Here is a 24,370-nt window from a genome sequence, read left to right as displayed (position 1 = left end):
ATCATCAATAAATACAAGGGAACCAGTTCCATTGGCAGCCATACATGCCCACTCCATGACACTACCACCACCATGCTTCACTGATGAGGTGGTATGTTTTGGATCATGAGCAGTTCCTTTCCTTCTCTTCCCATCACTCTGGTACAAGTTGATCTTTGTCTCATCTGTCCATAGGATGTTGTTCCAGAACTGTAATGGCTTTTTTAGATGTTGTTTGGCAAACTCTAATCTGGTCTTCCTGTTTTTGTGGCTCACCAATGGTTTGCATCTTGTGGTGAACCCTCTATATTCACTCTTGTGAAGTCTTCTCTTGATTGTTGACTTTGACACACATACATCTACCTCCTGGAGAGTGTTCTTGATTTGGCCAACTGTTGTGAAGGGGTTTTTCTTCACCAGGGAAATAATTCTTTTGTCATCCACCACAGTTGTTTTCCGTGGTCTTCCGGGTCTTTTGGTGTTGCTGAGCTCTACGGTGCGGTCTTTCTTTTTAAGAATGTTCCAAACAGTTGATTTGGCCTCACCTAATATTTTTGCTCTCTCTCTGATGGGTTTGTTTTGATTTTTCAGCCTAATGATGGCTTGCTTCACTGATAGTGACAGCTCTTTGGATCTCATATTTAGAGTCGATAGCAACTGATTCCAAATGCAAATGTCACACCAAGAATCAACTCCAGACCTTTTACCTGCTTAATTGATAATGAAATAACGAGGGAATAGCCCACACCTGTCCATGAAATAGCTTTTGAGTTGATAGTCCCATTACTTTTGGCCCCTTAAAAAGTGGGAGGCACATATAGAAACCGTTGTAATTCCTACACCGTTCACCCGATTTGGATATAATTACCCTCAAATTAAATCTGAAAGTCTGCAGTTAAAGCACATCTTGTTTGTTTCATTTCAAAACCATTGTGGTGGTGAATAGAGGCCCAAATCTGAAAATTCTGTCAATGTCCCAATATTTATGGACCTGACTGTACATACATACACACACACACAGTATGTGAGTGTGTAACCGACTTTAGTGTTAGGGGCTCTGATACTATGGTTACAACCTGTGTTAATTCTCTTTAGTCTTTCCTAGTGCCCCCTCCCAGCCTCTGATGATTACGGACACCTAAAGTGGACATAAGAACATTCCCACAGGTGAGATTGTCACTATCCTGTGATTTATAATTATTCCCATCTTCCAGCCGTCTCCTTGTACAGAATATCACACATTAATAAATAACGCAATAAAGAACATTACTATATATTAGTCTGGATCTTTTTTCCCTCACAAAGTCTGGCCTCTGGGTATACGGTAGACCAGGATGAAACAAGGGACCCGATTGCCAGGTTCCCTCACAGATGTGGCCCTTAGTACATCCCATACATTTTTAGCCAATTTAGATGCACATGTAGGTAACAATTTCCTCTTCGTTGGCCAATACCACTAATATCATCCTCAGTAATACAATAATACAGATCAGTGGTAGATGGAGCATCAGATGTAATATCTCTGTAGTTATTAGGGAATAACAGGACACATGTATTACTAGTGGTTAGATGGCGATGTGACTAAGGTCTGATTCTCAGTAATACAATAATACAGATCAGTGGTAGATGGAGCATCAGATGTAATATCCCTGTAGTTATTAGGGAATAACAGGACACATGTATTACTAGTGGTGTTAGATGGAGATGTGACTAAGGGCTGATTCTCAGTAATACAATAATACAGATCAGTGGTAGATGTAGCATTAGATGTAATATCCATGTAGTTATTAGGGAATAACAGGACACATGTATTACTAGTGGTGTTAGATGGAGATGTGACTAAGGGATGATTCTCAGTAATACAATAATACAGATCAGTGGTAGATGGAGCATCAGATGTAATAACCCTGTAGTTATTAGGGAATAGCAGGACACATGTATTACTAGTGGTGTTAGATGGAGATGTGACTAAGGACTGATTCTCAGTAATACAATAATACAGATCAGTGGTAGATGGAGCATCAGCTGTAATAACCCTGTAGTTATTAGGGAATTGCAGGACACATGTATTACTAGTGGTGTTAGATGGAGATGTGACGAAGGCTGATTCTCAGTAATACAATAATACAGATCAGTGGTAGATGGAGTATCAGCTGTAATAACCCTGTAGTTATTAGGGAATAACAGGACACGTGTATTACTAGTGGTGTTAGATGGAGATGTGACTAAGGTCTGATTCTCAGTAATACAATAATACAGATCAGTGGTAGATGGAGCATTAGCTGTAATAACCCTGTAGATATTAGGGAATAACAGGACACATGTATTACTAGTGGTGTTATATGGAGATGTGACTAAGGGCTGATTCTCTATCACCATATTTCTTAGAGCTGATATAGAGTGATACAAAGAAACTAACCTTTGTTCCAAAATATAACCCCTCACTTATCACCCGACCACCTACACACACACATACACCTATTGCCTCTCACAGTAACTACCTGAGTAAATAGAGCTTTTTTTGTAATTTAAAACAACCTTTACCATGAGAGCTCTCAGATTTCAAAGTACATCTTTCGGTGGTGCACGTTTAAGTATGATCCCTGTTTTTTGTATACACTAGATAAGTGAGCTTATCTAGTGTATATGCTATATTAAAGACAAAGACAGGAGTTAAATGACTGGGAATACTATGGCTTTGATTCAATTAGACGCAAAGGGGTGAGTTACCGCTGCGACGGCATGAAATCGCAACCAACTTACCCGCAACCTGCTCCGCTCATGGCCCGATCTAACCCCGCAACCGTGTATATTTATATGAGTGTGGTGGCACCGTAAGTGTGGCATATAACTGTACTTACTTGTGGATGCGACTGTCATGTCTAATTGAATCGACTCTAAATCCTGGGGAGTGTCACAGTGACATCACTTATATCTATAGTAATAATACAGGGACATGACTGGGGAGGTGAGGGGATCTGGAAGTGTCAGTGTGACATCCCTTATATCTATAGTAATAATACAGGGACATGACTTGGGAAGTGAGAGGGACTGGGAGTGTCACAGTGACATCACTTATATCTATAGTAATAACACAGGGACATGACTGGGGAGGTGACGGGATCTGGAAGTGTCAGTGTGACATCCCTTATATCTATAGTAATAATACAGGGACATGACTGGGGAGGTGACGGGATCTGGAAGTGTCAGTGTGACATCCCTTACATCTATAGTAATAATCAGTGATATTTTTCAGGGGGAACGGTCAGGAACACACTTCCTGAAGCTCTTTAGCAAATTTACGTCATCGGGTACGGTGTTCCTGAACCTGTCTGCAAAGAGGATTTTAGGGGCACTTGCAAAAACGAGTAATTGGCCCCGGACCGGCAGCCATGCTACAATGGCAATCATCAAGAAGAAAGGGACAGCCGTAGCATTTCAGATAAGCTGCCAGCTATGAGACAATCATAGCTCATTGACCAGCAGCCAATCAGTAGTGGCTGCCGGTCTGTGAGCTGTGATTGGCTCGCAGTCGGCAGTTTTTTGAAATGCTGAGGCTGTACCTCAATCTAGATGACTGTCAGGACCAGCTCGTGCAGTGCGAACTGTATGTGGTCGGGTGTTCAAGAATATTGAAAAATGGCGCTGCTTGTGTATAGTACTTTTGTGAACAGTGGAAAGAATAAATATACTTATCCGTATAAATGCAGTTATAGACGTCAGTCCTAAGGTCCTCTCTTTGTCTTTACCAGAGGTCCCGCAGATATAGGGAAAAAGGGTATATATATGACGTCAGTGTGAGATGTTCTTAAAATTTATAATATATACTGTTTCTTCAAGACTTAATTTGAAGAAAGAGAAAGATGAGGCGTACCCCAACTCACTGAATATAGAGATGGGTACACTCCTATAATGATATCTTTGATCTATCACAAGGTATGTATCCACACCTAGAACTTACAGTCCTATCAAGCGGTGCAAAACATATAAAGGTATCTTTAGTTTCAAACAGAATACTTGAAAGCAGAGAAGCTTACCAGTACTCATAAAACTGAAAGTTGTCCTCCACTTATAAAGGTATCTTTTCATTCCTCCATAATCAACAATGGGTATTGCAAAGTTTTTCCATAAAAATAAATTTATTTTAATGACAAAAAGCATTAAAACATATAAAACATTCTCAGAGGGATATAAACCGCAATGTGAACAGCTGAGGTATACATATGGTGTGGAGGTAATTAGGGTCCAGTCCCCAAACACATGTCCAAATAACTAAACACCTCTCCGCACCTACCTCCAGTATGTTCGCAACATGCATTAGTCCAAGTGAGAATGTCCCCTTCTAGCCAACGCGTTTCGAGACTGAGTCTCTTTATCAAGGCATGAAGGTAAATTGCTGAGTTTCCAGTTTATATACCAGTCTCCCTGGAATCCAAAAGATGGCGTCTTCGCTACTTCCGGTCCGCACGAAAATGACTCCTCCTTCTCCACTGGATAACAGCGGACCCTCCTTTATCCACTTAGTCCCCGCTGCCTTCCTCCCCATAACAAAGTGGGACCGACTGCACACGCGTAGTCCACATGATCGCGGGTCGTCAGAACACAATCTCCGGGTCTCCACCGGAAGCTGTAATCCAACTCCAAAGGATTCTGGGAGATGTAGTCTTTTCCTTTTAGACACAGTCCCAGACCGAGTATTCTACAAGTCTCCAACGTAACTTCCGTTTAAAACATAGTGGATTCTGGGAGATGTAGTTTCTCTTTTTGAAAACGGAATGGTCACAAGTTTGGATGAATCTATTAGACAGAATCAAGTGTTAGTATTAGGTAAATCAGATCTTTAACAATATACAACTGGACCTTAAAAGTGATATCCCATATTAAGAACAGATAGTAGTTTAACACATTAAAACTCAATTGGATGTGAATAATTACTAATAAAAATAATATTAATAGCAATAATTAGGATTAAGAATAAAAAATTGAAACACTAAATAAAAACCATTTTAACTCAAAATCTTGATTGAGTCCTCTTGGATGGAGGGTTTTAAGTTTAAATATAGTCTTCATCTCCGTTTTAGCAAGATTTTGTTCGACATTTTTATCCCTCCAGGACGCTTTCACATGTATCAATCCTAAAAAACGTTTGATATGTGAAACTGAACAATCGTGTGATTTTAAAATGATTAGACCGAGAATGTGTGGTAAGTCCTTTTTTGATGTTCCTAAGGTGTTCGGAAAGTCGCACTTTTAAAGGTCTTGTGGTCCGTCCATTATACACCAATCCACAACACATTCTACAAGATAAATTACATTTGATGTGTTACATGTTATAAAATCTTGTATTTTAAAATTTACACCATTGATCTGTACTTCTGTATGTTTCATGTTGTTATCCTTGACATGCCTACAGCCCATACACAATCCACACCGATGGAAACCCTTTGTCCGTACAAGGGGCCTGATTCAGACCCACTCGCGAGCGGCTGTCCGCCCGCAAGTGGGTCGATGTTATGGACTGAGCATGCGCACGACGGAGGGAGCTCCGTCATGCGCATGCGCCAGACGCGACGAGCGAAGGAAAGTCCTTCGCTCGTTGTGTCCGATCAAAGGGGGCGTGTTGTCAATGTTGATTGACAGCACGCCCCCTTTGGTGGGCGTGCCGGGGGCGTGCCTCCCTGACGGGGGCGTTCCCACGGGAACGCCTCCCGTCAGAAGCCGGCCCAATGACATCACTAGTGATGTCAGTGGGAGTGATTTTGGCTCTGATAGAGCCAAAATCACTCCGGAGCTTGCGGTTGAAAACCTCAACTGCAGGCTCCGGCTCGCAATTTCGATGGTCGCGATGGTCACGACCATCGCGGCCATCACAATGCACGCTCGTATAGCCTGTGGGTGGTGACCCACAGCTATACGAGCGTCCAGGAGGACGCTCCATTTTCATGGAGCCCGGCCCTCATTCAGAGCGTGCGCTCTGCTCAGAGCGTACGGCTCTGAATGAGGGCCAAGGTTCCTTGTTGGTATAGGTAACATGCTTTTTACCAAGAAGTTCTTAAAATTCTTAGATTTACGATAAATAAAAGTAGGATGGTCTGGGATTACTTCTCGTAATACAGGATCCCTTTGTAAAAGGTGCCAATGTTTCCGAAAGATTTTTTCTACTAGTTTATGTTGTGAATCATAACCAGTAATCATAGCCCATTTAAGCCTATCATTTTTACTGTCATCTTTCTTTACCCTGTTAATACCATATAAATTCGATCTCTCTTTCTCCATTGTCTCTTGTATAGCCTTATCCAGACCTTTTGATTCGTACCCCTTAATTAAAAAGTCATTTTTCATCTGAGAAATTTGATCTTTGTGTATATCCTCTCTGCTGCAATTACGCTTAACCCTTAGAAATTGACTTTTTGGTACTTCTTTTAACCACTGCCTGTGATTTTGACTATCTATTGGAATAAAGGAATTGATATCCGTGGATTTTTTATAGGTTTTTGTGTGAATCTTATTCTCCTCTATGTAAACAGTCAAATCTAAGAAATGTATCTCCAATTGACTGTATGTCAAAGTGAGATGCACATTTACATCATTCACATCCAGGTATGAAAAGAATTGGACGAGATCATCTTCTGTACCTTTCCATAGCAGCATCACATCATCGATGTAACGGTACCATTTAATGAGGTTTGTGCCCCAAGCTATGCCACTGTACACATGAGTCTCTTCAAAGAACCTCATGAACAGATTGGCATAGCTTGGGGCAAACTTAGTCCCCATAGCTGTCCCTGTGCGTTGGAGAAAAAATTTGCCATTAAAAAGAAAATAATTATTTTCTAAAATAAACTTAATGGCTAACAACACAAAATCCTTCCTTTCTGATGATAACTCCATTTTCTCCAAAGACCATTTTATCGCCTCTAGGCCTTTTACATGTAATATACAAGTATATAGGGACGTAACATCGGCCGAAGCCAACCAGATATCTTCTGCCCACACAAAATCATTATTTTCCTCCAAAATGTCACCTGTATCTCTTAAGATGGATTAGCAATTACCAATGGCTGTAAAATACCATCTATGAGTGATGACAGGTTGGAAGTCAAACTATCCGTCCCCACTATGATAGGTCTTCCCGGGGGATTTCGTAACACTTTTGTGCACCTTAGGTAACACATACATCGTGGGAATTATGGGATTTGTATGTGGTTGGCTCCAGAGGACATCCCCACCCTCCACCCAGCCACTGGTGAGGAAGCTTTATGATGAAGGAAAAGTGAGGGGGGAGGGAAGGGGTGGCAGTGTTGCACAGAGCGCAGTGCACTGTCAAACACATACTGACCTGCAGAGTGCTAACAACCGGAGCCGCCACTGATGGCTGTCATTCCTGGACGGATGCGGGTCTGGTACCTATCACCCCCCAGTCCAGAGGTCAGTTACAGTGTTCCTTGCCCTGTGCTCCCTGCCCCCAGTCCAGCGTTCCCTCACAGACCAGTGTTCCCTGCCCTCCCCCCATTTGTACAGCATTCCCTGTAATGTGCCCACCCAGGTCCACCCTTCCCTACCATGTGCCCTCCAGTCCAGCATTCCCTACCATGTGGCTCCCCCATCCAGCCTTCCCTGCCCTGTGTCCCCCATTAAGTTCCAACCTTCCCTTTCATTTGCCACCCCCGCACCATGTCTAGACATCCCTGTGCCTCCAATAGATCCAGCCCACCCTGTTTTGCACTTCCTCTTAGTCCAGCCCTTCCTGCCTTGCATACCAGCTTGGTCCAGCACTCCCTACCCACAGCCCAAACTTCAAATTTAAAAAAAAAATTGGTTACACACCAGCTGATGCCCCACCCCAATTTTAGCTCTGCCCAGATTGCCCACAGCCCCTTCCCCCAAGAATGGTTCCACCCACCTATTTTTCTACCAAAATAGCACTGGTAATAATACAGGGACATGACTGGGGAGGTCAAGGGATCTGGGAGTGTCACTGTGACATCACTTATATCTATAGTAATAATACAGGGACATGACTGGGGAGGTGAGGGGATCTGGGAGTGTCACTCTGACATCACTTATATATAGTAATAATAGAGGAACATGACTGGGGAGGTGAGGGGATATGGGAGTGTCACAGTGACATCACTTATATCTATAGTAATAATACAGGGACATGACTGGGGAGGTGAGGGGATCTGGGAGTGTCACAGTGACATCACTTATATATAGTAATAATACAGGGACATGACTGGGGAGGTGAGGGGATATGGGAGTGTCACAGTGACATCACTTATATCTAGTAATAATACATGACAGTACAACTAGGGGATGTGTCTGGGTGATGACTATATCATTGTGTGTGTCAGGTTCCTATAAGGTGTCAGGATGTCACTGTCTATGTCTCCATGCAGGAGAGGGTATATATAGAGGAACACGGGTCTGTACAAGGACGTGATGATGGAGAATCACCGGCCCCTCACATCACTGGGTAAGAGGTGACTGTCATTTATTGTACAGGGTAGAGCAGGTATGGGAGCCCTATATACACACATTACCTGATGAGCACATATATACAATTTACTCAGTCACTGTGTTTCCTATAGATGGACCCAGTAATAGAAATACCACAGAGAGATGTCCCCATCATCTTTATTCACCGGATTGTACAGAGGAGAGTCACAGGACCCCACAGGAGCATCAGGTAGATACCAGTATACCAAAGTGATTGTGACTATATGATCTATAGAGAATCTGTGTGTGTATTATACACAGATTATTTTACTGTTTATTCTCAATTAAATTAGACTTGATTATTTTATGGGTCATTTAGAGTGAAGATCTTGCTGATATTAAGGTAGAAGATACAGAGGGAGAAGAAGAGACGTATGTGTCTGATATGAAGGCAGAAGATATAGAGGGAGAAGAAGAGACGTATGTGACTGATATGAAGGAAGAAGATACAGAGGGAGAAGAAGAGACGTATGTGACTGATATAAAGGTAGAAGTTATAGAGGGAGAAGAGACGTATGTGACTGATATGAAGGCAGAATATATAGAGGGAGAAGAAGAGACGTATATGACTGATATAAAGGTAGAAGATACAGAGGGAGAAGAAGAGACATATGTGAGGGGTGATCAGGAGTGTAAAGAGGAGGAAATCCCTGGAGATATCAACACAGGTGAGTAATAAACACTTATCTCAGAAAAGAGTCACATACTCTGTTCAGTCACTACAGCAATCTATTATCCTACACCCTCCTCTGTCAGTACAAACTAATGAGTAAAATGTATATGCACAGGGGGGGAAGCAGGAGCCATCTGCCATTATTATACTCCTGCTGTCCCCCCTCACATCATGTCACTGTGTGTTACCAGCCCAGAGATCTGACCAGTCTCCTCCCCACACTCTCTGGTGTATCTCATACATCAGCAGCCATCAGTCCCTATTGTACTCCTGCTCTCCTCCTCACATCATGTCACTGTGTGTTACCAGCCCAGAGATCTGACCAGTCTCCTCCCCACACTCTCTGGTGTATCTCATACATCAGCAGCCATCAGTCCCTATTGTACTCCTGCTCTCCTCCTCACATCATGTCACTGTATGTTTCCAGCTCTTAGATCTGACCAGTCTCCTCCCCACACTCTCTGGTGTATCTCATACATCAGGAGCCATCAGCCCCTATTATACTCCTGCTCTCCCCCTCACATCATGTCACTGTGTGTTACCAGCCCAGAGATCTGACCAGTCTCCTCCCCACACTCATGATATCTTTGTCTGCTACAAGCTACTTATGTTCTTTACTGTCCACTACAAAAATGACCTTTGTCGATGGTCCTCCCCATGCCCTTCAATGGGGTATTACCCATGATCCTTCCTGACCACTACTGCCTGACATGATCAATGATCACTAATGGTAATAACATCTTTGCATGTGATTTCTTGTACTGATTTTATTCTGTTGTACCAGAGATATGAACCAGACCTGTATAAATATCTTTTAGGAAAGTATTAAATTTTCTGCCTGGAGGTCCACAGCGAGAGCAATGGTGGATCCCGATTGTTAAAAATGTGGATTTTTCGGTTCCATTGTGCATGTTCCAGTAGATCCCCTTAGAGGCTAGAGCGTATCTAACCTCCAGTAAAGATATTAATTCCTAGAGAGATACAAACTGGTTATTTTACATTTACTGAGATAGAGATCCGGAGAGTGTGAGGACACAGCAGGATGCAACTAGTATGACCTGTGTGTGATATAATGTATAGACCATGCCTGCACTCTGTTACACATACTGAGATGGAGATATGGAGAGTGTGAGGACACAGCAGGGTACAGCTAGTATGTCCTGTGTGTGATATAATGTATAGACCATGCCTGCACTCTGTTACACATACTGAGATGGAGATATGGAGAGTGTGAGGACACAGCAGGATACAGCTAGTGTGACCTGTGTGTGATATAATGTATAGACCATGCCTGCACTCTGTTACACATACTGAGATGGAGATATGGAGAGTGTGAGGATACAGCTAGTATGTCCTGTGTATGATATAATGTATAGACCATGCCTGCACTCTGTTACATATACTGAGATGGAGATCCGGAGAGTGTGAGGACACAGCAGGATACAGCTAGTATGTCCTGTGTGTGATATAATGTATAGACCATGCCTGCACTCTGTTACATATACTGAGATGGAGATCCGGAGAGTGTGAGGACACAGCAGGATACAGCTAGTATGACCTGGGTGTGATATAATGTATAGACCATGCCTGCACTCTGTTACACATACTGAGATGGAGATATGGAGAGTGTGAGGACACAGCAGGGTGCAGCTAGTATGTCCTGTGTGTGATATAATATATAGACCATGCCTGCACTCTGTTACACATACTGAGATGGAGATATGGAGAGTGTGAGGACACAGCAGGGTGCAGCTAGTATGTCCTGTGTGTGATATAATATATAGACCATGCCTGCACTGTGTTACACATACTGAGATGGAGATCCGGAGAGTGTGAGGACACAGCAGGATACAGCTAGTATGTCCTGTGTGTGATATAATGTATAGACCATGTCTGCACTCTGTTACACATACTGAGATGGAGATATGGAGAGTGTGAGGACACAGCAGGATACAGCTAGTATGACCTGTGTGTGATATAATGTATAGACCCTGATTCAGAGCCGTACGCCCTGACAGAGCGCTCGCTCTGAATCAGGGCCATCCCTCTGAAATTAAGAGCAGCCTCCTGCAAGGCTCCACCGCAACAGTCTGCCAATTTCCCCTGTGGTGTGTTGTAGACACTTTAAAGGGTTGTGATCAGTCACCACAGTAAATTACCGGCCATACAAATGGAGCTTTAGCTTCTTCACAGTCCAAGCAATTTTCAAGCATTCCTTTTCAATTGTGGCGTACCCCACCTCCTGGAAAGACACAAATTATTCTAGCGCCCGAGTCAGACCAATGGGGAAATCACCTGCTGCAGTCATTTATATTGTGACCCCCACAAAAGCAACAGAAAATTAAAAAAACTCCTCTGGTCATTTCATATCAGTCAGAGGCTCTTATCAATTCTGAAAAATATTTTTTAGTTTATTTGTAATAAATACTTAGGTGTTAATCTAATTATTTGTTAATTGCGAGGTGCAATTTGCTGTTTTCTCTTCGAATTAGCACAGCTAATTAATTTTGCAATCCAATTAGCAACTTGCACTGAACCAGAGTAAATTTGCATTTTTCCATTTGCACCTCCCTGAGGGTGAGAGATGGAAAGGAAAATCTTTATTTTAAGAACCCCTTGGACATCCCCCCTAATGACTAATCAGGCATTTGGAAATTTCAAGTTAGCTTAATTAGTCCAATAATTACATGTCATTTTTGAGGGTAAAAAAATGGCCTCAAATTACCCCAAAATTAACTTTTTCGTTAGTTTAGGAACCCCAAATGTAATTAGTTTTTTTTTTATTGAAAAATAATTGTTTACTTCATTTTTTTTTACAATTTTTTAGTTTCCACAATGTAGCCCAAAATCTCCGTGTTTCCTACTTTTTTTGCAATTTTCATTTAATTAATTTGAGATTAAACAAAAAAGTTTGCTTTTTTATCATTTTTTTGCATCTTTTTAAACAAGAACACAAATCAGCCATTTCACACCATTTAAAGGCCTTCAGTACTTTCCTTATGCCCACAAACAGCCCTATACGGTCCTGCTAAAAAAATTATCAATTTTGGGTGGTCCAGGATGGTCTCCCCACTTTTTCATGCACTTCTCTTACGTCGCATTTGGCAGTCAGTTCGCACCCCTCCACTGCGAGCACCGTGAATAGGCATTTTTCATTGGATTGCACAAATGCGCGCTCCCGAGAATTCTCCAAAGTCTGTGAGTTTCATGAAACAAACTCGCTACTCGCAATTAGCACCTAATTGGAATGTCCCCTTATATTGAGGATTAGAAAATAAACACAAATAACTACAATGTTGCTAAAAGAATGACATGGCATGAAGTCATCTCATAAAGGATTATCCTACACTGATAATCAGATTAGTAAATTCAACACAGGAACCACATAAAAAATTAATAATAAAAATAGTTTCTCAATTAGATGAGATTCAAAAGACAATGTCCAAAGTCATGAAATGATCCCATGTATTTCCTTAAGGTGACCATATCTCTCTCTTAATATTTCAGAAGAAGTTTAATGGGTTACCTACTCCTTACTTAGCCGACACAAGGAAAACCAGATAAGCGCTGGATGGCTGTATATTGTTGCCGCACTGAGTCTGGACTTCAGTGTAGTACATCCGCGGCTGTCACAGATTTTTAGTCTCTGTGGTTCCCGATCACGGCGTACTTGAGCTGCAGGACCCGCCTCCTCTAAGCTTTTTTGCCGGCAACTGTCACAAATATAGCCGCTCGGGCTCCCCATCTCTAAGCAGTGTGCTCGGGCTGCAGGACCAACCAGCTTCACCAATATAGCCGCTCGGGCTCCCCATCTCTAAGCAGCGTGCTCGGGCTGCAGGATCCACTGGCTTCACAAATATATCAGCACAGACTCCCTGTCTTTAAGCTGCGTGCTCGAGCTGCAGGACCCACCGGCTTCACAAATATAGCCGCTCAGGCTCCTGGTCTCTAAGCATCATACTCGAGCTGCAGGACCCACCGGCTTCACAAATATAGCTTCCTGGGCTCCTGGTCTCTAAGCGCCGTGCTCGGGCTGCAGGACCCACCGGCTTCACAAATATAGCCGCTCCGGCTCCTGGTCTCTAAGCAGCGTGCTCTGGGTTGTAGGACCCGCCAGCTTCACAAATCTATCTGCTCAGACTCCCTGTCTTTAAGCTGCGTACTCGAGCTGCAGGACCCACCGGCTTGACAAATATAGCCGCTCGGGCTCCAGGTCTCTAAGCGGCGTGCTCGAGCTGCAGGACCCACCGGCTTCACAAATATAGCTGCCCGGGCTCCCGGTCTCTAAGCGGCGTGCTTAGGCTGCAGGACCCACCGGCTTCACAAATATAGCCGCTCGGGCTCCCAGTCTCTAAGCGGCGTGCTGAGGGCTGCAGGACCCGCCGGCTTCAAGGGCCAGTGTAATTTCAGGCAATAATCTGACCCTTGTCCTTCTTGGTTAATAAAGGAGAATAGTCCCAATTCGTGGCTCACCATAGGAAAATTATAGAAGATAATGTGGACACCAATTGATGCGGACAGCGATGCGTTTCATCCACAACTGTGAATATATTTAAGTTGAAACCTCCTGCTGTAGCAGTTTCCTTCTTAAATAGGCCACAAGATGCTCCTGCCCATCTGGTCCCTTCTGGCTCAGTACTTCTCCGTCCGTACTGTGACCATTCAGTCTGTACAACAAAATTCTTACTGTAGTCTGGCACCAGCAGTACTGGAGCTCTTGTACCAGAGACATTTTAAATGACTGAAATTCCAGCTCACAAGAGTGTGTCCAGTCAACTACCTTGGGGAGCTTCTTCTTAGTCAAATCTATAAGGGTTTTGGCTACAGAACTGAAGTCAGGGATAAAGCATCAGTAGTACCCTGCCATTTTTAATAAGGCCAGGGCCTATCTCTGGGTTGTGGGCGGGGCCAGTCTCTACTTTCGCTGGTTCAGGCTTCACCTTACCTCCCACACGGTGCCCCAGGTACTGTACATCCCCATTTGGCACTTGTCTGCCCTGATGGTCAGACCTGCCCACCGAATCCTTTTTAACACCAGCCCCACATGCCTCAGGTGATCTTCACAAGTTCCACTGAAGATGGCGGTCATCCAAGTAGGCCTAAGCAAAATCTCCGTACCCCTTCAGTATGTCATCGACAATGCTCTGGAAGGAGGCTGGCGCATTCTTCATCCCAGATGGTCTTGAACTCTTAACAAGCCAAATGAGGTGATGAAGGCAGATCGCTTTTAAGCCTCGGGGGTCATTGCTATCTGCCAATGCCACTTGCTCAATTCAAAAGTGGAGATGTATTTTGCTCCTGCCAACTCGTCTAACAACACATCAATGCGGGGTAAGGAATAAGTATCAGATTTGGTTACCTCATTCAACCGGCAGATATCTACACAAAACCACGTGGTACGGTCCATCTTGGGAACCAATACAATGGAGGCAGGCCAGGGACTGTTACACCTAGCACTAACATCTCCTGCACCTCATTGTAGATTTTCACCTGCGCCTCTGATGAGACCAGATATGCAGGTTGCCGAATTGGCCTATGCTCACCAGTGTCTGTGGTGTGCACGCAAAGAAGCCAGACCAGGCTTCCCACTGAAATGGGCTTCAAAGGACTGCTGAACTGACTCAAGATCTTGAAAAAAGTTCAGTAAAGAACTGAAACGTTGACTAATTGTGTGTCACGTATCGTTTATCCATTGAGATTATGCTGCGAGTGCCGCACCTTGGCTATCTGTATATATATATATATATATATATATAATAATGTATGTATGTGTGTGTGCAATGCATTTGTTAAAAATGTTTAAATACATTTTCAATAAATTGCACTTACCTGTGTTTCCCTGGAAGTCCGGGGGATGTAGAGCTCTCTGTGGGCTGCTGGATCCCCAGCCACTTCCAGAGAAAAATGGACTGTCCCCCCCCCCCATGCAGCCTCATGCCTGAAAGAGGTGCATGGGGAACTGGCCAGTGCAGTCAGCTAATTATTTTCAGCGAGCTCCAAAGTGACCAGGAGACTACTGGCTGGGGATCTTGTCTGCCTTGTTCTGGAGCCCAGATTCAGGTAGAAAAGGTGGCCAAGTCCCCCTCAGCAGAATCCTGGAAGTACATATCGTAGGGAAGTTTTTTCTCATCCCAAACATGCCGGCACCTGGGCGTCTAAAATGACGACAGGTGGGCTCAGGCATAGAGGAGTAAGCACTCACCACTGTCCATTAGGGACAATGTTAAAGTTGAGCATGCCTTGTGCATGCAAGGCAAATGCACTTGATCAGGTAATAACTACAGGGTGCACTAACCCCTTGTGGTATTGTGTATTGGAGTAAGATAAAAGAAGGCATGTGAGCCTGTTTCGTTTGAATTTTTTTGAACATCAAGAAGGTATGAACTGCCATATCATCTGTATGCTGTGATACTCCCGAGGGGAAATGTCTTTTTTAAAACTATTTGAGCAATAAACATCTTGACTTTGAGATGACTTCATCTGTATCCTGCGACATCAGAATTGCACCAAGCGCTATTCCATTTTCTGACTGCTTTAATTTGAGCCCAGTGTCTCCGAGTTCAAACCCGCTGCCAGCTACCCTGCTGGGCCTGGTCCATTGCGAGGGACCAGTGGGTATCAGCCAACACCAGTCAGGAGGTGTGGCTGCAGCTAGTCTAAGCATATGCAGCAGAGGCAGTTCAGGTGCCGATGTAGGAGCCTGAGAGAAGTGCTTTTCAGGTGCCAGTCCAAGATCTTGGTGGTGGCAGCAAAGTTGCATGCCAATGGCACAGTGGGCAGAGTCAGTAACAGGTGGTTACTGATGGTAAGAGGGAATCCCTACAAGATCCAAGATTGAAATGGGATCCCCCCCCAAGATCCAGTGGGATCAAAAAAATATCTGTGGCTGTTGGCGTAGGCAAGGTTATCCGGTCACAGTTACCTATTTGCTATCTGACTTCTACATTCACAACTGAAACTTGGAAATAACACTGACTGTATGAGATGTTGGGGTACAGCCGGGCATGTCTTATTATGGTTACACAGTATGGAGATGTTGGGATACAGCTGGGAACGTCTTATTATAGTTACAGAGTATGGAGATGTTTGGGTACAGCCAGGCATGTCTTATAGTTACACAGTATGAGATGTTGGGGTACAGCCGGACACGTCTTATAGTTACACAGTATGGAAATGTTGGGGTACAGCCTGGTACATCTTAGTTACACAGTATGAGATGTTGGGGTACAGCCGGGCACGTCTTATAGTTACACAGTATGGAAATGTTGGGGTACAGCCTGGTACATCTTAGTTACACAGTATAGAGATGTTGGGGTACAGTCGGGCACATGTAGTTACACAGTATGGGGATGTTGGGGTACAGCCGGGCACTTCTTATAGTTACACAATATGGAGATGTTGGGGTACAGCCAGGAATGTCTTATAGTTACACAGTATGGAGATGTTGGGGTACAGCCTGGTACATCTTAGTTACACAGTATAGAGATGATGGGGTACAGTCGGGCACATATAGTTACACAGTATGGGGATGTTGGGGTACAGCCGGGCACGTCTTATAGTTACACAATATGGAGATGTTGGGGTACAGCCGGGCATGTCTTATAGTTACACAGTATGAGATGTTGGGGTACAGCCGGGCATGTCTTATAGTTACACAGTATGAGATTTTGGGGTACAGCCGGGCACGTCTTATAGTTACACAGTATGGAGATGTTGGGGTACAGCTGGGTTTGTCTTATAGTTACACAGTATGAGATGTTGCGGTAGAGCCAGGTACATCTTATAATAGTTACACAGTATGTAGATGTTGGGCTACAGCCAGGCACGTCTTATAGTTACACAGTATGGAGATGTTGGGGTACAGCCGGGCATGTCTTATTATAGTTATACAGTATCGTATAGTTCTGAAGTGATGCTAATTCCCATATAATTTTTCTGTTCCCAGCAGATGGACACAGCAGCAGGAATAACTCGGGGAGACATCTCATATTATCTTCAGATTGTAACCTAGCCGATAACTTGTCACAGGACTCTCCAGGAGAAAACCCCATTACCCCCAGTATACATCCAGCATCTCACAGTGCAGATATCTCATCTGATCCCTCTAACCATGGGGAATGCTCCCCTGATACTCCCAGTAGTGTTACACACAGCTCAGATCACACAGCTGATAAACCATTGTTATGTTCTGAATGTGGGAAAAGTTTTACCAAGCAGATCAGTCTTTCTGTACATCAGAAGAAAGTTCATGCAGCTGAGAGGCCTTTTCTATGTTCTGAGTGTGGGAACTGTTTTACACTGAAAAGATATCTTACTAGACATATAAAGCTTCATACACGTGAGAGAACATTAGCATGTTCTGAGTGTGGGAAATGTTTTGCGCAGCAGAGCAAACTTGGTATCCATCAGAGAACTCACACAGGTGAGAGACCATTTCCATGTTCTGAATGTGGGAAATGTTTTATAGAGAAGTCGGGTCTTGTTACACATTATCGAGTCCATACAGGTTTGAAACCATTTTCATGTTCTGAGTGTGGGAAATGTTTTACCTGTAAATCAGCTCTTGTGACACATCAGAGAACTCACACAGGTGAGAAACCATTTCCATGCTCTGAATGTGGAAAATGTTTTACACATAAATCATATCTTGTTACACATCAGAGAAGTCACACAGGTGAGAAACCATTTCCATGTTCTGAGTGTGGGAAATGTTTTACCTATAAATTTGCTCTTGATACACATCAGAGAAGTCACACAGGTGAGAGGCCATTTCCATGTTCTGAGTGTGGGAAATGTTTTACATATAAAATAGCTCTTTTTACACATGAGAGAAGTCACACAGGTGAGAAACCATTTCCATGCTCTGAATGTGGGAAATGTTTTACACTGAAATCACATCTTGTTACACATCAGAGCAGTCACACAGGTGAGAGGCTATATTCATGCTCTGAGTGTGAGAAATGTTTTTCAAATAAATCACATCTTGTTACACATCAGAGACATCACACAGGTGAAAAACCATTTCCATGTCCTGAGTGTGGGAAATGTTTTAAACAGAAATCACATCTTGTTACACATCAGAGAAATCACACAGGTGAAAAACCATTTCCATGTCCTGAGTGTGGGAAATGTTTTAAACAGAAATCACATCTTGTTACACATCAGAGATATCACACAGATGAGAAATAATTTCTTCAGGGCCCATAGGGGAGACCTTGGGATGTAGGTGGTAGTTGAGGACCGAGCACCAGACAGTTAAAGCTTTGCTCCCAGGATGCAATGGTCCTTTTCCCAATACCTTGCCCCGAGACAGAGGCACTTCAATTTCGTTGATGCCTGGCCGGAGTCGGGTCACCATTTTAACTGGGATGTTTCATGCAGTCCAAAAGCTTTTATCATTTTTCTTTATTTTTTATGCTTCTGAGCGGGCAGCAGCAGACTGTGGGATGTCTGTGCTGCCGCTCCAACACCCCTATGGGCACCACAACGTCAGCTCCGCCTTGTGCTCTCGGCGGGCATCCCGTGGACATTGCTAGCCAGTTCCATGGACAGACTTAGACTGCAACACAGATTCTAAGGGGACAGGTAAGGCGGGTCGCTGCTATGGTGTTGCCACAACAGGTAAAAGCAATACAGGTACCTCCTATGCATTCTCCATGGGTAGACACTCAGTACAGAGTCTGGTGGCTACCTCTACAGCCTTTCAAAATATGTTCCAAGGTGGGAAGCCGCTACCCAGTGAAGCTAGGTACACACTGACTGATATATTGGCCGATCAATTGATTGGCCAATATCTGCTGGCCATCGCCAAGTGTGTACCTGCGATATGTCTGTGATCCACATAGTTCTCAGACATATCGCATTGGCTGTGCTGCACAGCTGATGGATAGATATGTCTGCAGACATACCTGTCCATCGGCAAGTGTGTACTGGCGGTCTGCATACTGCCCGTACACAGCGGCAGCCGCCAAGGAGGGGGGTGGGACACGCCGCTTGGCTGCTGGGACCCACGGCTAGAAGCAGATGGCCATTCAGTGTGTATGAACAATCATCTGCAGATATATCTGTATAGTGTGTATCCAGCTTAAGTCTACTAAGCGTCCTGTGTTATCTTCACAGTCCACGCAGCTGTCATCTGAGGAGGCAGAAGATACTGATCTCTACTGCGGAGTCTCCTTCGGGGGAAGAAGCATAGAGTCTAAAATTAATATACCTGCTTTGGTGCGAGCAGTTAGATCTATCTTACAAAGAGAAGATGAGCCCGCCCCCACATCAAAGCACCCACTATTTAAATGATAAAACGTGGCTTCAGCAGAGTTTCCGCTCTCGGATCAACTAGTTGAGCACATGGCAGCAGCTTGGCAGATTCCTAGTAAGAGGTTTCAGCCCCAAAAACGCCTGACCTCTTGTTATCCTTTACCTCCAGCTCATTGTACAAGATGGGAGACTCCCTCAGCAGTTGATTGCCATGTTATGCATTTGATTAAAAGCGCTACATTACCTATCCCTACAGTTTCCTCACTGAAGGACCCTATAGATAGAAAGATTGAAACTGGCCTTAAATCTGTGTACTCTCTTTCAAATGCCATTACTTGCCCAACCATGGCTACTGCATGGGTGGCTAAAACAATTGAGAGCTGGGCACCCTTGAAGAATCTTATCCCTCAGATGCCTCTTGGGATCAGATGTCTTATGTAGCTCACATAAGAGATGCAGCTTCATATATTCGAGAAGCATCCTTGGATTCCAGTCTCCTAGCTTCTATATCTTTGGCCATGGCGATGTCTGCCCTCCGAATTCTGTGGCTGCAGTCATGGATGGCGGATTCAGATTCTAAGAGTCTTAGAAGCATTACCTTACAATGGGAAGATCTTGTTTGGCCCCGACTTGTACAAGATTGTGGCCACATTAACAGCCTCAAAAACCGCCTTTCTGCCATCAGCAACTACTGCAAGGCCTCGGACAACGTCCTTTAGGTCCTTTTATCCCAAAGGCAAACCTAAAGGTCAGTCCTTTCCTAAGCAATCGGCTTCCACTAGGGCCACAAAGCATAGGACCAAGCAGACCTGGGCCACCAGACGTCCTGCTTCAAAATTCGAGGACAAGCCTTCAGCCTGATGGGGCGGGCCTCCCCCTGGGGGACCCCAGAGTAGGAGGCCAACGTCTTCAGTTTGCCCAGGAATTGCGTCGAACAACCACAGACGTGTGGATAAGAGACTTCTCACAGGTATGCCCTCTCATTTCAGAGATGGCCACCCCACCACAGGCGCTCCATCAGACCTGAACAGGGCCCTGCTCATCCAGAAAGCCATTAAAGTGGAGGTAATAGTTCCAGTTCTTCCTGTCAGTGAGGGAACGGTTATTATTCTACCCTGTTTCGGTGCAGAAACCAAATGGGTCTTATCGGCCTATCCTCAACCACAGATCCCTAAACAAATTCATCAGGGTGCCTACATTTTGCATGGAAACTCTGCGCTCTATTGTACTGGATATGGAGCCTCTGGACTTTAAGGTATCTGGATATTCAGGATGCGTACCTACAGCGTCCTCTTATCAGCGATCTCTGGTTTGCTGTGCTACAGCAACATTTTCACGGGTCTTTACCAAAATTATGCCGGTCATGGCGACCAACCTGTGCTGTCATGGAATCAGCCTGCTGCCATATCTTGATGACCTATTGCTCTTGGCAAGCTCCCCAGTGGTTCCTCAATGCCACCTTCAGGTAACCCATGCCTTCCTGCAGAGGCACACTTGGTCAATCAACTGGAAAAAGTCCTCCCCGAACCCTTCACAGAGGATGGTCTGTCTGGAGCTCTTTTAGGTTCTCCGGGTCAGAGAATCTTCCTGACAGCAGACAAGATCTACACACTGAAAATAAGTGTGCGCAGATTCCTACGCAGTTGCCGAATGTCAGTCCACTCAGCAATGCAAGTTCTAGGATCCACTACATGCCCCTGCAACAGCTAATCCTATCCAGGTGGAACGGGTTGCCCCTTTGGATCAAAGCTCAGACAATGGTTCTTTTTCCAGAGTTTCGTCTGGTGGCTACAGACATCCCATTTAACCAGAGGTCGCCCCTTTTGGATCCTGGAATGGGTACTCCTTACAACGGACGCCAGTCTCCTTACAACTGGAGCGCAGTGACCGGTCACCACTCCTTCCATGAGCGTTGGACATCGGCTAAGTACGCATTCTCACATGGGCTGAAGGTCACCTCCTGGCCATCTCCGCAGTGTTCATTCTGAGTTCTAAATTGGGAAGCGGACTTCCTCAGCCGTCACAACGTGCATACTGGTAAATGATCTCCACCCAGAAGTCTTTCAACTCCTAGTGGACAAATGGGGCCTACCAGAGGTGGACCTCATGGCTTCCAGACACAATCACAAACTGCAAGTGTATGGGTCCAGAACATGGGACACCGAGGCAGCCTTCTTAGACAAAATGTCCGTGAAATGGACCTTCCATCTGGCGTATCTATTCCCTCCAGTCTCTCTTCCTCGAGTTCTTCAGAAGTTCAAACAAGATGGAGGCACTGTTCTGCTGGTGGCCCCAGCCTGGCCCAGACAACATTGGCACTCAGATCTTTGGAGCCTCTCCATAGATGCCTTGTTCCTGCTACCTCAGCAGCCATACCTGTTGTCTCAGGGTCCTTGTCTTCACCCACACCTGGAATGTCTGTCTTTGATGGCGTGGCTCTTCAGAGATCCCTCCTGAGGTCTAAAGAGTGTTCTTGCTCTGTAGTCAAGACTAGGCTGAGCGTGCAAGCCAGCCTCTGCCCGGATTTACCATAGAGAGTGGCATACATACTTTCAATGGTGTGATGCCAAAAACTATGACCATCAGGTGTTTAGGGTTTCTAGAGTGCTGGCCTTCCTCCAAGCAGAGTTGGACCTTGGACTCTACCTTACCTCGCTGAAGGAGCACGTCTCTGTTCTGTCCATTTGGTTCCAGCATAGAATTGCTTTACTGCCGGATGTCCATACCTTCCTTCAAGGTGTCCTCCGCATACAACCTCCCTTTGTCCCTCCTGTGATGTTGTGGAATTTGTCAGTGGTTCTTCAGGCCCTACAGGGCACTCCGTTTGAACCTTTTGGAATCTGTGGATCTCAAGTGGCTCAGAGCGAAAACGTTTACTTCTGGCTATGGCGTCCACCCGAAGGGTGTCTGATTAAGGGGTGCCCTCATCCCATTCCCCATTTCTAATCTTCCATCAGGACAGGGTAGTTCTCCGAACTCAACCTGGCTTCCTATCCAAGGTGGTTACTCATTTCCATATTAATGAGGAAATCCTAGTCCCGGCCTTTTATTAACCTGACCTCCTTCGATGTGGTCCATGCTCTCAGGATCGACGTAGACCGTACCAGTTCTCTGAGGAAAACAGACTCCCTATTTGTGCTCTATGGATTTCACAAGAAGAGATGGCCAGCTAATAAACAGACATTGGACAGATGGCTTTGCATGACTATCTCCCAGGCTTACACGCAGACAGGCCTTCCTGTACCGGCTACTGTCACTGCCCATTCCACTTGCTTTGAGTCCCTCGGCAGCTCAACGTGGAGTCTCAGCTGAACAGCTTTGTAAGTGTGCCATATGGTCCTCTGTCCACACCTTTCTTAGGTTCTATGCCTTCGATACACTTGCCTCTAGGATGCTTCATTTGGACGCCAGATTTAACTCTCAGGAGTGTCCCCACCATTGATTAACTGCTTTGGGACATCCCCAAGGTCTCCCGGTGGAGCCCTATGGACCCTGAAGAAGAAAACAAGAGTTATGGTAAAACTTAACAAAGTTAACTCTTTCTTCAAAGTCCACAGGGTACCCGCCCTGATGCACCTGGCTTCTATGGGCTATGTTTCCCGGTCACATGTTTTCTGTCTGTGTGAGTGTGATTCTTCTGTGCACCAGTCTTCTCTCCTCTCCTCCGGCCTTAGGCTTGTTATAAACTGAAGTGGCTCGGGGGCAGGGTATAGGGGGAAGGCCTGTTGAATCTTGGGGGCAAAGCTTTAACTTTTTGGTGCCCGGTCCTCAACCACCACATGTGGACCCTATGGACTTCGAAGTAAGAGAGTTAACAGGTAAGGTAAGTTTTACCATAACTCTCGTTTTCCATGCTCTGAGTGTGGGAAATGTTTTATAAAGAAATCCGCTCTTATTAGTCATCAGAAACATCACACAGGAAAAAAACAATGTGTATGAGCATCTAGAAATATATAGAATTTGCAGCGGTATTTGCAGTACTGTATTGTTATTGAAAATATTCAAAACAAACATGAATACAATGTTAGCCTAGATTGCTGTCCCTGCTTAGCGAAGGGTAAATGACATTTGCATTATCTCACTATATACTAATATATAACACTTTTATTTAGGGATGTGCAGGCTCGGTTCTACTCGGTTCCGTTCGTTTTTTTTTACCGAATCTTATTGGCTATCCAAAACTCGTGACAGCTGAAACCCAATAAGATTCTGGAAAAAAAAACGAACGGAACCGAGTAGAACCGAGCCTGCACATCCCTACTTTTATTATATATCCACACGGATGTCACCATCCTAGCTCTCCAACAGCTTTCCTAATGTAATGGTTTTCAGTTTCCTTATTCCATCAGATCAGAGTTTTCCAAACTTCGCTATTACAGGCCAGGTATTAATGATATCCATGCTTGAGCACATGTCACTTAGTACCTCAGTCAGTTTGATTTAACATGGATATCCTTAAACCCTGGTCTGTAATGGCAGAGTTTGGGAATCTCTGTATTATATTATTATTATTGTGCTATTGGCCTATTTGTGCAGTAACAAGACCACATGATGTAATATAGGGACATAACTAATCTGTCATCATAATGTCCTGGGGATGTAATATGGGAAGTGGGAAACTATGACATCATGTGATGACTGGGCTGTAAGTGATGGTGTGAGATGGGTGATATAATGACATCTGTAACCTCTGATTTTATCTCACTGGATCCAGTATTCTCTGGTTGGGTTTCCTGGTAAATGGATCTCTAATCTCCTTACAGCAGTCTGATGTCTGGTTTCTCCTAATTAGATTCTCTGTAACCTACTATTTACACTATTCCATAAGATAAGGACATTAATATCATGATCACTTATGTAATTTATACATTATTAGATAATGTAATTAGTGTTGGGACACAGGAAGCTGCTGGTCCTGGTATAAACCACTAACAGTAATGTCCATTAAGTGCATCAGGCTCC

General features: G+C 44.4%; 2 protein-coding genes across 3 annotated transcripts in view; one reads left to right on the top strand and one right to left on the bottom strand.

The window, feature by feature from the left end:
- LOC148502496 (uncharacterized) overlaps positions 1-24,370 on the bottom strand; it is a 258,997-nt gene that overhangs the window by 90,923 nt on the left and 143,704 nt on the right.
- Positions 1,123-18,418, top strand: LOC148502499 (uncharacterized). Of its 2 annotated transcripts, none has more exons than XM_088449778.1 (5): positions 1,123-1,146; positions 8,379-8,455; positions 8,571-8,668; positions 8,798-9,146; positions 17,100-18,418. In XM_088449778.1, the coding sequence occupies exons 2-5, from the start codon at positions 8,422-8,424 to the stop codon at positions 18,338-18,340; spliced, it is 1,722 nt and encodes a 573-aa protein (XP_088305904.1). In that variant the 5' UTR covers positions 1,123-1,146; positions 8,379-8,421; the 3' UTR covers positions 18,341-18,418. The 2 variants fall into 2 exon arrangements, with proteins under 2 accessions (XP_088305904.1, XP_088305903.1); XM_088449777.1 differs by having other exon boundaries at positions 17,097-18,418.

Source organism: Taudactylus pleione, unplaced genomic scaffold (assembly GCF_031769625.1).
Source record: "Taudactylus pleione unplaced genomic scaffold, aTauple2 ptg000495l, whole genome shotgun sequence".
NCBI classification, from domain to species: Eukaryota; Metazoa; Chordata; class Amphibia; order Anura; family Myobatrachidae; genus Taudactylus; species Taudactylus pleione.
The sequence above is the reverse complement of the archived record's forward strand: the minus strand, read 5'-3'. Positions and strand labels throughout refer to the sequence as shown.